General features: G+C 38.5%; 1 protein-coding gene across 2 annotated transcripts in view; it reads left to right on the top strand.

The window, feature by feature from the left end:
• The first annotated feature begins 2270 nt into the window (after positions 1–2270).
• Positions 2271–16648, top strand: part of rab28 (RAB28, member RAS oncogene family) — a 30808-nt gene continuing 16430 nt past the window's right edge. For both annotated transcript variants that reach the window (XM_026916169.3, XM_026916170.3), the window contains exons 1-2: positions 2271–2516; positions 11076–11172. In XM_026916169.3, coding sequence (XP_026771970.1) covers positions 2442–2516; positions 11076–11172 — 172 coding nt within the window. In that variant the 5' untranslated portion in view covers positions 2271–2441. The remainder of the gene's footprint in view (positions 2517–11075; positions 11173–16648) is intronic.

Genomic DNA, 16648 nt, shown 5'->3' with positions numbered 1-16648 from the left:
ATATTAATAAAATTATGAAGTCTATTATTATGAGACCCCTGAATGTCAGCTACTTCCATTTTTACAGCATTAAAGTTTATTATTATTATTATTATTATTATTATTTCATGCTTATACTGAACACGTTTCTGTTTGTGATTTAAGCGTTATAGCTTAAGAAAATTAGATTATGAATTATGATATTTGACTGCAGTAGGCCTGTTTTTTCATGACACTTCATCATTTCAGGTCTGCCTGGGACACATGCTCAAAAATGTTTAGGAGAAAAACGCTACACGCTTCCACTAACGTGTAAATCTTCTGCCCACTTTAATCACGAGACTCACATGTAAACGGAAAAAAGGAAAAAGTTTAAAATATCAGGCCTAATTGTACTACAGTCCTATTGAATAAATCTAACCGGGTTTACTTCATCGTGTTGTTTTATATTAAGCAGGTTGGTTATATTTGGATAAATACATTATGGACGTCTATGTTTTAAATAAATTTCACATTGCAAAACGTGATAGATAGATAGATAGATAGATAGATAGATAGATAGATAACAGATAGATAATCAGATGCATAAATACTCCACATTATTACACAGATTACAAGTGCTCTTGCCTTTGCTAAGTGCACCAGTGTGTTCATTTAAGAGCTCAGTGAAGAGTGTTCAGTCTGAGTGTGAAGACTCGTCCTCCTCCTCGTGTCTCAGGCTGCGGGGGAACTGAGCAGTGCTCTTGTGGGTGAAAGGGCTCATGGTACATGGTGCTGTTAGGGTTGGTGCCGCTGCGGGTGGGCTAGTGTCTGGATTTTAAAGATCCTTACACCGGACGCCATAAAACGCTTTAGCAAATCATTGTGACTTGGCCTTTGTGCCAACGCGTTTTATAAAACATGTACTGTATATGATCTAGATATACATTGATTAACCAAATCAACACGCATATCTGACCTAACACGCAAGGTAAACCTAGCACCTGTTTAGCATAGTTCATACTGCATAGATAGATAGATAGATAGATAGATAGATAGATAGATAGATAGATAGATAGAAGAAATTATTAATCCCGAAGGAATTTTTGTGCCACATGCAAAGGAAACCTCGCACTAGTTTAACATGGTGCAAATTGCATGCATAGACAGACAGACAGTTAGATACAGATATATAGACGTATTTCAAGATAAAGATAATAGTTAGATTGACAGCCATAAAAACAGACAGATGTGTCCTGTTAGCAGACAGACAGACATACAGATGTGTCCTGCTGACAGACAGACAGATGTGTCTTGCTGACAGACAGACAGATGTGTCCTGCTGACAGACAGACAGATGTGTCTTGCTGACAGACAGACAGATGTGTCCTGCTGACAGACAGACAGACAGACAAACAGACAGACAGATGTGTCTTGCTGACAGACAGACAGATGTGTCCTGCTGACAGACAGACAGACAGATGTGTCCTGCTGACAGACAGACAGACAGACAGATGTGTCCTGCTGACAGACAGACAGACAGACAAACAGACAGACAGATGTGTCCTGCTGACAGACAGACAGACAGATGTGTCCTGCTGACAGACAGACAGATGTGTCCTGCTGACAGACAGACAGACAGACAGATGTGTCCTGCTGACAGACAGACAGACAGACAGACAGGTGTGTCCTGCTGACAGACAGACAGACAGATAGACAGACAGGTGTGTCCTGCTGACAGACAGACAGACAGATAGACAGACAGGTGTGTCCTGCTGACAGACAGACAGGTGTGTCCTGCTGACAGACAGACAGACAGACAGATGTGTCCTGCTGACAGACAGACAGACAGACAGACAGATGTGTCTTGAGAGTAATGACCGAGAAGAGAAAGTATCTTTTATGTTACTATAATGGTTCTAGTCTGTGCTATTGCAATTCATTAATAATAAAATAGTATTAAAATAATCAAATAACTGTAATTATACATTTCTATAAAACTGAATATTTGTCGCTGAAGCTGCACGAAAGCACGCGCACACTCAAACAATCCATTCCCTCATTCAAGGCTCCTGCAGGAACCTTGGTTTCCTTGGCAACGAAGAAGCGTCATGGCGGACGAATCCATTTCTCTCCTGTGGGTAGGAACACAAATGAAAGAGCCTAAAACTCATCGAGGGTCTGTTTGGAGACATATATACGCATAGGTTCTGTCAATAAATTTGTATACAGATCGTATAGATCTTTATTAAAAGGCACTTTCGGGCGCAAATGCCGTTATTAGTTGTCCTAATATTGCAATGTTCTACTCCGAATGGTTGAGTCCAGTCTCCGGCTGTTTGAGTGAACATGGCGGCCCGTTGCTTAGTACAAATTGTTACGTGATTATAACCTTAAATTGCCAAGCATCTTACTGATTTCATTGTTTTATCGTATTTACTCGTGTGCTTACTGTATATATACACTCATACACACCGATAAATATGTCGGATTCGGAGGAAGAGAGCCAGGAGCGGCAGCTGAAGATGGTGTTAATCGGAGACGGAGCTTCGGGAAAGGTGAGGAGGGATTTACAGCAGCTTTGGCTGGCATGCTAAGCGCTAATGCAGCCTTAGCTAATCTGCGTGCTTTACTATATTAGTGTGCAGTTATGTATTAAAAAATGTGCAGATGAAGATGGAAATTCCTTTGCCTGGATTAAAAAACATTTATCTAATCTACATGCTGCACCATGTCCCCTTATTTAGCTGTTAAAACATGTATTTTAGCAATATGGGCCAGAAGAATCCGAATCAGAATCACTTCATTTACCAGATATATGGAAGTACACAGACATGTAACATGGCACATCAGTGAAAGAACACACAATGTGCAAACAAGCAACAGTGTGTAAACATACAGAGGTACACACCTACCATAGTGCAGATTTAATTACAGCACAATAAACACTACAAATACAATTCAAATACAACATCCACATACAGCACTATGTGATAAAGGGAAAGTTCTGCTGACCAGACTAAAGTTGTAAAATTGTCTATGTAATATCAGTACCAGTTATTGGCCAAAACTACCTGCTCAATTAACCTATAAAATAAGATAAATTTGTTAAAAAGGATCATGACAGACTCCATTTAATTATAACTGATAATGCAGCAGCTACAGGTTGCTGAACAAGACTGAACAAGAGGTCTACCTTTTACAACATTACAGCTGTACATGTCAGCGGTGTGTTTACAATTTTATGGTTATTTCGTCAAAGTCTAGCCACATTTCGGCTTCATTAAACATTGTTTATACACACATGCGGTACAAGTGTTGCCTAGACTTTTCAGGGGAAAGTAGCTAATGCATGCTCAGTAGAATGTCGCCAGATATCAGCGGAAGTTGCCAGATGATGGTGTGATTGTGACGTCATAATTTCATATTCATTCAATCATCATTGTCATTTGCATTAAAATGTTATATGAAGATGAAAGATTTTCTGAAGATGCCCACAATAGAATAGAATAGAATAGAGTTTTATAGAAAAAAGAAGGCTTTGGTCATGGCACCACAAACTAACCATTTACATATTTACAAAATGCTGTAATCTCTATCAAGCATGTGGGTGGTTGGTAGTAATGGTAAACAGTGCTTGGTCATTGGGAACAGTGGTGATCAGTAATTGGTCTTTGGGAACAATAGTGATCGGTGGTGGTCAGCGATTGGTCGTTGTGAACAGTGGCGATCAGTGATTTGGTCATTGAGAAAAATGGAGATCAGTGATTGGTCTTTGGGAACATAGGCTTTGTAACTCAGTCAGGCCTTACACACTGGTAGTGAGTTGAGTGAACCAGCTTTCTCAGATCGTATCACCAGCAGTCTGTTTCACCGTATCACCACTGTCTGCTTAAAAGCCTTTAGCTTTTTTGCTAGTCTCTTTTTTAGAAATAAAGTTGGTATATGGGCTTAAAAAGTCACCAAATCTAGTGACAGTGAGGCTAAGTTGGCAACACAGGACTACAGTTAAATGAACAAGAGGTCTACCTTTTACATCACTAGGTACAGACATCAGCAGTAAGTCCAGACGCATTGCTGCTTATTTTAGTGGATTTAAAGAACGCAAGGTAGAGCTACTCACTATGACCACACGCACAATACAATGCAACCATTATGCAAAATGCAAACAAGAATTTATAATAAATCTCATGTTTAACAAAGTGTACAGACTACAGCCACGTGCAGATATTATATTGAAGCTCATGGTTAATGGAATCAAACAGTGACAACACTGTTACAATAAATGGGTTGTAACGATAATGTTTGCCCTCTTGCATTGATGCACAATTATATGTCTATATGTACAGGTGTGTAATGCAATGACACTATCTGTATCTGCTTTGTCTCCACATATATGTATCTCTATTTGTTTTTAACCCCAAAGTGGTCGGGGCCTGTGTATTCTGGCTCTGATAGTTCCTCAACCTCGTCACCCGAGAGATGTGCATGGAACAGTTTAAATGAATTTAGTTGGTTCTATTTCCAAAAATATAATTACTAATAGCCTGATTTAAACTAACACAACCCTGATCAGGCAGTTACTAAGGAACGCAAGCAACATGAAAGTAAAACCGCTCATATCATGCCCTGTGAACCTTTCTGGCAAGCTTTCTAAAAACCAAAAGTGTTCCTTCTATTTATATCTGTATTTGGATCAGTTTAGAACACATCTGTTCAATCCCAATAATGTATTTCTGTTTGGTTACACCCTTAACGTCCATATTGCTCAGTGAGAACAGTAACAGCCGTACAGTGACCTCGGGTTCATTAGTTGTTGTTCTTTTGGCTGCTCCTGTTAGGGGTCACCACAGAGGATCAATTTCCATTGTCTGCATATTGATTTGGCACAGGTTTTACACTGGTGCCTTCCTAACGCAACCCTCCCCATTTATCCGCTTTGGGACCAGCACTGAGAGTGCATTAGTCTGTGTACCGCCAGTGGCTGGGATTGGTGCCCAGCTTGGGGCTCAAACCCATGATCCTGAGATTAAGGGTCCCATGCTCTATCAGTTGAGTTAGCCGTGCACCCTAGCAGCAGTTTCATTACTACCAATACTGAAATATTGTAGTATCCTAGTACATGGTACCTTGATACTTTTTCATTATCAATATTCTGTGCAAGTGACTGCTGGCAAACATATAAGCCAAGATGAAAGCTGTTAAATTGACTGCAATGGACTACAAGGCAGTCAATTTACAGGTCTAGTAGCTGTCTTCATATGTGTTAAGTGAGGATGCGGAAAATTGAGGATGGGAAATTGAGCTTTATTTATAAGCTAGACAGCTAGTCTAGCTAGTTTGCTGTCTACATATTAAATTGATCATTTGCAGCATTTGGCTCTGGGTTAGGCCTGGCATGCTTAGTAGGATATTTAGCCAGGTTTTATACCCAATTTGCTTATGCAGACAAATTTTCAAAATAGGGAGTGAATCTCCAAATGGAAGCTGGATGGGAGCCTAGTGTGGTCACAAATGAGGGGGATAAACGAGTCTGGGCATAGATGATCCTGTGGTGTGGGAGGGTAAACAAATGTGGGCGCAGATGATGCGGTGATGTGTGATGGTAAATGAGTGTGGGCACAAATGATTTGTTGAAGGGAAGGGGTAAATCTGTCAATCATAAGCCTTCCAATCTCCAGTTACACTCCATAAGCCTTCTAGTCTCACTCCAGAATTATCAGAGGCCTTGATATATTTTCATATTTTCTGTTTTTACCATTGAAAACCTTCACAAGTTTGTGTAGTGTGAGACACTAAAAATGATGATAAATGATGCAACATCAAGTGACACAGCTAGGAGGGAAGAAAAGAAAAATGGCAAAGAGTGTAAACTCTTTTAATGACATATCTTTTTCCTGTCTTCCGTAATTTTCAGCTCAGTATTACTTTTATCATATTTCTTTCAGAAATGGCATATCTAATTTTAATTTTAAGTCTAACATTGTGATTATACTGTATACCTGATAAAACTTTTGCAATTTAACATCTTGCCTAGCAAGAAACTTAGCAGACTGTACCCTATATCTTACCCCACTTTTTAAATTACCTAAACACACACACGCCCACATACACACACATACACACATGATCTTGCCCAGATGCTTTCCAAGTGTATCAGTAGCAGACATTATAAGTGATGAGTGGATTACAGGACTGAAGGCTATTTTTAACAAAGATAGGCTGTGTTTTAATCTATCTGTCTTTATAAACCTGTTAATGCTCCCTTCAGCTTTAGCCGTCTCTTTCTCACACTCTGTGTGTGTGTGTGTGTGTGTGTGACCGGAAAAGTGAACCAAAATGAAACAAATCCCTGAGAGGAGTGGACAAATCATAAAGTCACTAGCTAAACCACTAGGCACATGAAAGTGCTGTGTTGAACTAAAATTAGCATTATTCTAGTCTAATGCAGATGTGTTCCTACCTTAATTGTTCAGTTTTTCCACATACTAAAAACCATATGGAGACTGTTATGGAGTTTTATTTTAAGCAATTTTTCAATTATAAGTTTCTTTTTGCATTTCCTTCTGCAAAGCACTGGTTTCAATGTTATTGGCACCTGTACAGTCATTTTTTAGTGAAGCCAGATGTAATGATTAACAAGGTTGGCAGACACTTGCAGAAGGATCTTGGACAACATCTCTTCGCATAGCCTATGCATCATATTGTTGAAAAATTGATGCATGGCCAATTCTTAAACTCCTGGCACAGGCGGCCAGTTTCTGAGCTGGTACTAGCGGAATTGATGATGCCATCAATCCTCAGAAAAAGCATCAATGATGCAAAATCATATTTAACAATATTTATCAGGTACATGTCCTTGTACATAGTCCCTTTTTTGCTGAACATGCCAATGTCGGCACACTCCAATATGTGGGCTGCGCTTTTATTGAAGGGGAAACAGCAAATGGTCAAAGGCAACAATAGTTTCTGGATATTGACAGCAAAACTGCTTTAACCTCTTCACACACACACACACACGTTCACCCCTAGGGGGAATTTAGCATATCCAATTCACCTGTCGCCACTGGAGGTGTGAGTAAAACCATGTGACACAGGGAGAACATGTGAAACACCACACAATTAGTAACCAGAGCTCAGGATAGAACCCCAGACCCTGAAGCTCTGGGACATAAACACTACATGCAGCACCACATTGCCACCATGAAAAATACTATTATTTAACAAACAGGTTTATATTAGAATGATTTTTGATGGCTAGGTAAGTACACTACGTCAAATAAAGATGGATAGATGGGCAGACAGACAGATGGATAGATAGTGAAGTAAAATTAAAGCAGTAAAGCAAAACATTTTATATCAGAACAAAGAGGAAATGTATTTCCAAAACCCACTTAAGGGCAGTAATTGAGTATTTCTGCTACGTTACATTGAGGTGCAGCTCATCTTGGGAAACAATGATCCATACACACAACCCACTTTTGTTGAGTGTTGTGGTTCAGCTGAGGATTGTGTTACTGCAGCGTAACTGCTGTGTGTGAACACATCACCATGCCAAACCTCTGAGCTACAGTGTGTGTGTGTGTGTGTGTGTGTGTGTGTGTGTGCGTGTGGTTATCAATAACCATGTGTAGGCTTCTCAGTATGAGTCAACACTACTTTCCCAGCGTCGGAGTAATGGAACTTAACCAAGCACACACACAGGGTAGAGTGGTGGTTTAGTGTATACCGATTTATAGTGTCTTTTGGGCTTGGTTGTTCATTTGTGGTGTTTCAAGGCAGAGAGTGGGAGTTGTGTGTGGTTGGTTCCCTTGTGTAGGCCGTTTTAGTACAATTAGGCTCCACACACACACACACACACACACACACACACACACACACACACACACACATACACACTTGCAGTCACCCGTGGATGGCATTATAAATTGTGCAGTAGTGTTTTCTTTTTTTATACTGGTACCCATTAAAAATTAATTACCTCCTCTAACATTTTTAGTTAAACTTTAAATGAATTGCTTTGTCATCCTTGCTGAAAATTAACATAAAACATAAATATCATCAGTATTTCTGCCTCCATAGCATATCTCTGGTTCAACTACAGGAGCAGACAAGTACCAAGACACAACACAATAGGCAAATAAGTCAAGCTATGTTACCACTTTCTGATGATGCTCCCCCACTCACTATTCTGCACTATTCTGCTTAGAGAAAGACCCCCAGGTCTGCATGGGACTATATATTTAATCCCAGTCCTGCCTGCTCCCCTCCCACCTGCTTCAGCAAACACTCCTGACCAATCCTTTCTGCTCCCACAGACAATCTTGACCAATCCTGCCCGCTCCAGCAGAAAATTTAACCAATCCCACAGACAATCTTGAAACATCTTGCTTACACGTGCAGACACTCTTTACCAATAATGCCCACACTCGCAGAAAGTTTGACAATTCCCACCCCCTTCCACATACACTCTTGAATAATCCCACCAATTCCCGCACAAAATTTGACTAATCCCACCCACTTCACCAATTGCTTACCCGTAAAGTTTGATCAATCCTGTCTGCCCCCTCAAAAAGTTTCAAAAAGACCAATCCCACTGGCTCCTGCAGAAAGTTTGACCAATCCCACCTGGTCCTGCAGACACTCTTGACCTATCCTGTCTGCTCCCACATGAAGTTTGACCAATCCCACCTACTCCCACATGCACTCTTGACCAATTCTTTCTGCTCACACAGAAAATTTGACCAGTTGCACCCACTCCCACAGAAACTCTTGACCAATTGTGTCTGCTCATGTGGAAATTTTGACCAATCCTGTCTGCTCCCTCAGAAAGTTTGACCAATCCCACCCACTCCCACAGACACTTTTCACTCTTGATCCCACTGGCTCCAGCAGAAAGTTTGACCAATCCTGTCTGCACCCACTGAAAGTCTGACTAATCCCATCGGCCCCTGCAGAAAGTTTAACCAATCCCGCCTGCTCCTGCAGACACCCTTGACCAATCCCATCTGCTTCTGCAGAATGTGTAACTAATCTTGGCCACTCCCAAAGAAAGTTTGACCAATCCTGCCTTCTCTTGGAGAAAGTTTCACCAATCCCACGCACTCCCACACACACACTCTTGACCAATCCTCTGTTCACGCAGAAATTTAGACAAATCCCACCCACTCCGACACACACTCTTGACCAATCCCACCCACTCCCGCAGAAAGTCTGACCAATCCCTCCGACTCGTACAGATGTTCTTGACCAATCTGTGACCGTTTAGTAAGGTTTCAGCCACGGGAAAGACTTCAGGACAGAAGATTTTGCACTTTCTGGTTTCTCAGTAACATGACAAGCTGTGTATTTTGCCTTAGTTAATCCAGCTTTGTCTGACTCTCTCTCTCTCTCTCTCTCTCTCTCTCTCTCTCTCTCTCTCTCTCTGTAAATATGAATCAGCTAATCACCTGGAAAATAAAATTGAGCAGTTCAGGAAGTGAGCACATGACACAGACCTGATGACTGACAGCATACTGACCATACGATTAAGAGAGTATGTGTTGAAAGTAAGTGTGTGTTCAGGATGTCTAGCTAGCTCAAAAAGTAACAGCAGTGAGAAATAAACATGGTGGTGAGCATATGAGAGCGTGTGTATGTGGCCATTAATAAATGTTGTGGAGTGTGGGAATATTTATCAGTATTCGATATGAATTAAGAGTGTGTGTGTGTTTGTATAGTTGGTCTGATGTGAGACATGAAGTTGGAGTCATTCTGTCATCAGTCATCATGCATAGAGGTCTTTGCCTTTTCCCACACACACACACACACACACACACACACACACACACACACACTCTACACTGTCTGTGTTTCTGAGTGAGTGGTACGTTGAGTTATGTGGTGTGTGTCGGGCGTGCATACTCACTCACAGCTGTACTCCTAATAGGCTCTGATGTTCTGCATTAAGAAGCTGTCAATCAAAAGTGATGTCATACTCGGATACTAACCACACTACACACACACACATTGACACACACTCAGCGTGGGAAGGCCTGCGTCAATTTTTTTTTATTTAGCTCACTGGCAGAAGAACCAAAGTGACCAGAGCGACCAAGTGTTCCAACAGAAACATGGACAGCCGTGTGTGTTTTGAAGAGTGTGTTTTAAAGTGTGTGTTTTTGTTGGCATGAGCTACGCTTAAAGGAGGATTTGTTTGCTCACAATGTCTTTTTAGGTTTCACAGAGCTGAACACAGAATAATACAAAAATAACATTTTTGTAAACTGGTATATTACAAAATAATATTTTGTAATAAATAAGAAATTACAACTAAACTGAAACTACAAAGACTGCATCTGAAAGGGGCTAAATTGAAATAAAATGTAGACATGAAATCATTTCCATGTTTGTTTTTATGTACAACATTAGTGTGAGGTAAGGTCGGTGTGTAAAACAGTGGCTGGCATAAAGAGACTGAGTGCCCATTTTATGAAGTTTGTAGCTAGATAGCTATTTGTTTACTTCAGGGATTCTCAACATTCTCAACTAGCCCTCATTAGCATACAGTACACCATGCATTTTAAAAGCTTAAAAATTTTTCCTATTGATTTCCGTCAGGCACCCATGTGACCTTCGTGAAAATTGGTGATTACTCCCACATGGCAGTTCGCTTAGCGACGGATATTAAGTGTAAATATAACGTAGAGACTTTACATAGTAATTTGACAACACATCTGAGGGAAATGATGATATTTCTGATTGTTCTGGTTTGTTTTTACCACCACTGTTTTTACATTGTCTGTATACAAGTCATAGACAGCGTGCTAGCTGGGTGGCTACCTAAGCCTCATTTTCAGTTAAATAACAGTGAGGAGTCTTTTGGCACCAAGAGTGTTCTTATATCTTTAACCATTTGAATGTTCCTAGTAGAATTTGTTATAACAGAATGCAAACTGAATAAGCTGTGTAGTTACATGAAGGGGTGTGGCTAAACAGGTGTGACTTAATATTGACTTACTTTTAATTTCTTCCGTTTTAGTGGATTTATCCATCTCACTCTCTCACTCTTTTTTTCTTTTCTTTCCCTTCCTCTGTCTGTCTGTCTCTCTCTCTGTCCCTCTCTCTCTCTCTCTCAGACGTCACTCGCCACTCGTTTTGCGCAGGAAGCTTTTGGGAAGCAGTACAAACAGACGATAGGGCTTGATTTCTTCCTCAAGAGAATCACACTGCCAGGTGAGACACACACACACACACACACACACACACACACACACTAAGGTTTCACTGTCAGCACTGAGGGAGGTGAAAGTGAAGTTGACAGAGCTCAGAGTCATTAACACTTTTCTCCAACCTCCACATGCACATTGCAAGTGTATTATGTCGGGTGAACACAAGTGCAATCACTAAGAATTCTGCCTGATTTGCCAAGGCCGAGTCCCATTTTGTACATTTATTAGGTGGTATTAAGCTTCACAAATATTCCACAGACTTTAAACTCTGTGTGTTTCAACATTTTGTTTCTTTCTTTCTCCGCTTTTTACTGCACACTGTAAAGCACATTGAGCTGAATTTTCCGTTCTATGTTAATAAAGTATTATTATTTATTATTATTACCTACAACTTTAGAACGCTGAACAGTTTTGACAGAAAAGTGTGTGTATATATATATATATATATATATATATATATATATATATATATATATATATATATATATATATATATATATATATATATATACACTTTTCTGTTATAACAGGTTTATATTAATGTGCTCTTTGTAATATGTTTGTAATATGTGTATAATCATTGATATGATGACGTTTTCTCTGAGATGTTTATTTAGCATTTTTGGAAGGAGTCTCCAGTGTCAGTGCTTAGTAACAGTCAGAGGTGAAGCTGTAACTTTAAGTTTTCCAACAGTGGAAAGCCTTCAGGACTTTGCCGTTTGTGCTTTTCTCTGTACCATGACAAATTGCATTTTTTGGTCTTACTAACTTCAGTAGAGAGAAAAAAAATTGAGACAGGCATGGGTTTATAGCAGTTATAATGTTAGTGTTAGTGTGATCTTGTTTCACAGACAAGTATATAACTATAAACAGAAAAGTATCATGATACATATATGATGTATCATTCTTTAATAATTAAAAAAACTTCAGGACTTAGCAGCACAGTAGTACTAGCAGCACACCAGCTTGTCACTGATTATTTTTCCTATATTTGTTACTTGTGTGCATTCCACTTTAATAAAATTTGATATAATGTCTTTACAGATACGTTTTTCATTTTTTACTTTGGTAATGTTGGAACTTTAATTGCGTACGTACATATTAATACGTACGTCATGCCATATTTTACTATTTTTCTTCCATCTCAAAGTATTTGTTTCTCAAAAAATTTTTGTTTTGTTTTGTTAAATACTGCAACATTTATTTGCACTTGCAGACACTATGGCAGTAGCTTCATTTTTACACATCAGCTCAGCTAAACTGTACATACAGTATGTATTTGTATATGTGTATTGTACTTTGTTTTTTTGTTTTTTTACGGCTTTCCTAGGTTGTGTGTGTGCTGTATACTGTATATTTGTATACTTCACTTGGAGACATTAAAATTGTGCAAATAATATACAGTAAATAATTCATTACAATATACCCATATACATTAAATCACATTAGTGTTTTTGGTGATAATAAGGTTTCATAGCTCCTGCTGGATTTATTTATTCGCCATATTTGTGGAGTTTTAGCCGCCTGTCATGTTTATTGCCCATCTTCTGAATGCCTGAATTCATAAATTGATCTAGACAGAGAGTGTGTATTTTTCATGACAGTGGTGCAGAGAAATGTCTCCGACGTGCTGAACACACTGCATTTATTTTCCGAGCCGTTCCCATGCAGGCCGAAGAGAGCGGCGAGGACTTTTTGTTTTTGTTTTCACGCTCCCGTGCACCATAACTCAGCCGTGTGTGTCTGTGTGTGTTCTCTTTTTCAGCAGATGGAATTCGCTCACCGTAAAGTCTTGAGTTGTGTATGTGTGGGGTTATTATGGAGCGTTTGTGTTTCTGTATGAACCAGTCAAAAGCAGTGAGATGAACACACTTCATGGTGTGTTACGGTGGGCGGACGTGTGTGTGTGATGTGTAGTCTAGAGGAAGTGAGCCGTGAGATGGTACTCTCCGTTACGCCATTTCATTTTTGCTAAAATTGTACGTTTTGAATAGTATTACAATCACAAACCTTGTGTGTGTCTTATTTGTTGTTTTTTAAGAAAATATCTATTTTGAAACATTGAAAGAAAGCGATGGAATGTTGTTGATAATGATGTCATAATGTGCCTTACAGCAGCTGACCAATCAGCATCTTTGTTTACACTCAGTGGAACGGCACTCAGTATAAACACACACTCTTTACACTTGTCTCTTGCTGTTTCTCTTTTATTATTGATACAGTTTTATAGCACAGTGCTATCACACCACCCCATCGTTGATTATTCACTCTCTCTCTCTCTCTCTCTCTCTCTCTCTGTGTCTATTGAGTTATAGTGTGAAGTTCTCAGTGTGACCATATGTGATGAAGTGTAGTGTGGAGTAGGAGAGAAAGAAATAGAGAGGCGAAAGAAATGTTAGACAATCTGTCCTTTTCTCATCTATTTCTACGCCTCTTAGTCATCTATAAACAACACACATCCATTCAGTTTCTGCTTTCATTCTGTCCTTCATACGTTTTAATTAAATTGCTGCATTTTTCTTACCACCACATTTATTTTTCTCCAATAGTGGCTTTGGCAGAGACCAGCAAGCACAAAGACAAATACAGAGACACACAGAGAGAAGAGCCGGTTTAAGAGTGTACAGTGTAAAAATACGTTTATTCTATAAGACCACCAGACATTTCGTCTGGCTTGGGACAGTATTTCACAATTAAATATTTGACAGTACTCATTCCATACTGAGTAAATTATTTAGAAATGGACAGCTTAATGTGGGCTGTGGAGTTCAGAAGTTCTTGAATTTACTTTGAATTTTAATTTGTATAATTAATTTCTGATTTTAGAACTCTAGGTTAATTGTGGAACTTGATATAATTGTAGTTTATGTGATTCTAAAGCTTGTTTCTGGATCTACGGTTTGCTTTACAATAGACATTTTAGTTGTTTTGATTCTGGAATTTGATCAGTTTCAGTCATTAATATGAAGAAGGTTGACTCTAACTGGAACTCAAATTTGTTTGACTCCAACAAAAACAGTTACTTGATTTTGGAACTAGTTTTAGATCAGGTGTTCCCAAATCTTTTGGGCAAACAACCCCGAATGGCCATTATGAATTTTCTGCGATCCCAATCCATGACCACTCTACATTTTTTCAAATTCCAGATTTACAATTTAGGACTACTGTAACATTTGAACATTTTACTAGGTCAGTAACATATGTATCCTAAGTAACTAAAAACCAAACAAATATTACTTGCACTCGGTTACCGTTCTAGTAGGAAGGGTGATCATTTCTTGACACAGCTTTTCATTTCTTTCCACTATGACAACCAATAAAAGATACACATGAAAGATACATAAGGCTTTAAAACATGATGGGTGTGTTGATATAGGAAAATAATCCACGCCAGGGAGGTGTGATACAGCCTGACACAAAGCAGAGGAGCCTGGTTTATACTATACTTGTACATCTGGAGGATTAAAAAGTCACATCTGCTATAGTTGGAATGTCAATGCCGAAACATCCCTGTCTGTCTGTTTTCTAAGTCAAATTGCAAAATGTTCAGTGATTTCATGCACAGCGACGTTAAACAGACTGAAGATACAAAAGTATTTACTAATCTAGAAAATCCAAACACACCATTTGGTAGGTTTGAAGGCAACATGAGACGTTTTTAAAATTCAAACACTAACTGTAATAGAAAAACTGGTTAGTGTTAGTGATTTGAGACAAAACGTGAGTTTGTTTAGCCGAGGTAGATGGACGGGGAAATTTGTCCACTTTACACTAGTGTGGCATGTCAGGATAGAGAAAAGACTAAAATAGCATAATTGAGTGCGACTCCTAGTAACCTTTCAAAATACAAAATTCGTCTTTATAATCAGAGGGATATTTTTAAATATTGATTTGTAAAATAAATGAATAAAACAAAAAGAGAACTCTAATTGGTTTAATTGTGGTATCCTGCTTAGTTTCAGTTTCAGCACCAGTGTGCTTTGAGGTACGTGTATCTATCTGGTGTTTCAATCAGGTGTATGTAAGGAATAAAATAACACACTGAGTTACTGTTACCACTTCCTTAATTCTTTTCCAATAACAGCACATCCTGAAGTGTTTTATTACTCTTGTACTGCAGCATTTTGGCAACACAAACAAACTGTTATGTATTATAGAACAACACATTGTATACTTTTATCCATTTATAGTTTTTACTGTCTGTGAAACAGGTTAGTTCCTGTTATTACTTACATTATAGAAGCTATAAAGTGTCATACCCTCACCAGCCTTTCTTTTTCCTCTGTCTTGAAACGAATAATGTATAAAAAGAACGTTTGTCATGTTGGTGATGTCCTCTGTCCTGAAGACCTTCACATGTCAGAAACATATAATTACAGCTTTATCTCTGGAGATTCTTTCTAAATAAATGTCTCCTCACCATATCAATACTTATTATTTTATTTAACTTGGTCAGCAAGGCGATCAAAGAATTATGAAGCTGAATAATTAAATTGTTGTTAAGTTTTTTGGTTTAACATTGGAATTCTAGCTGGTTAAATTGTATATATTTATTTTGGCCTGTTTCTGGTTGTACTGTATTTTCTTTTTGTTTTTAGCCATCTTCCTGAAACTCTGAGTGGCTTTAGCTTATATTTCTATTAGGTAGAACTCTACAGTTTCATTTGGTTTAATTCTAAAACGTAAGGTTATCTTACTGTAGAAATGTAACTGGTTTGTTTCTAGAGCTCCAGTTGATTTGATTTTGGAAAGCTGGTTGTTTTTACTGTTGAATTCCCGTTAGTTTGATGTTTGTGGTTTGAGCTGGAGAAGGTTGTCCATGGTCATTTGGCTGTAGAAGTATTTCGAACGGCTGAGGCTCCTTCCTCTACCCGTAGCCTGCTGACTCCACACCGCACTCACACACTTTAACTGCTTAGATATCCAGCAGTAAAAACTATATAGCTATAATCATATGCCGTGCTGTGTTTAGCCTATATAACTGTCCATCAACCTGGATTATTTTTCCACATACTGACTTTTTGTGTTATACAGATCCTTCAAAACAGAAACTTAAATGCGCTTGGTATGTGAAAATTCACAAAAATACTAATGCACACATTGGCTATGTATATCTATCCTTCATAGCAGATGTAGTTTTAGAGCCTTACGCCTATAGAATGCTGTTTTAGTCAAAATGAAATAAGTAAATATGCCCATGATATAAAAAATAAAATTACTAAATGCAGCAATAAATATATAAATGAGTCAATAAATAAATAATACTGAACTCAAAATATTATTTCATATTATTCATTTTCACAATAACACAAAAATACCAGTAATACCAGTGCTTTTTTTTAAAGTGGTTATTTTTAAAAGACAACTTTCATTTTATAATGACACATTTGTTTCAGAATTCTCTGCTGTACAGATTTTAGGCATATTTTTGTATATATAAAACACACCTTCCCTTACCTTCCCATATATATATATGTATA

Source organism: Pangasianodon hypophthalmus, chromosome 13 (genome assembly GCF_027358585.1).
Source record: "Pangasianodon hypophthalmus isolate fPanHyp1 chromosome 13, fPanHyp1.pri, whole genome shotgun sequence".
Classification (NCBI taxonomy): domain Eukaryota; kingdom Metazoa; phylum Chordata; class Actinopteri; order Siluriformes; family Pangasiidae; genus Pangasianodon; species Pangasianodon hypophthalmus.
Note: the sequence above shows the minus strand (reverse complement) of the source record. Positions and strands in the feature narration are given on the sequence as shown.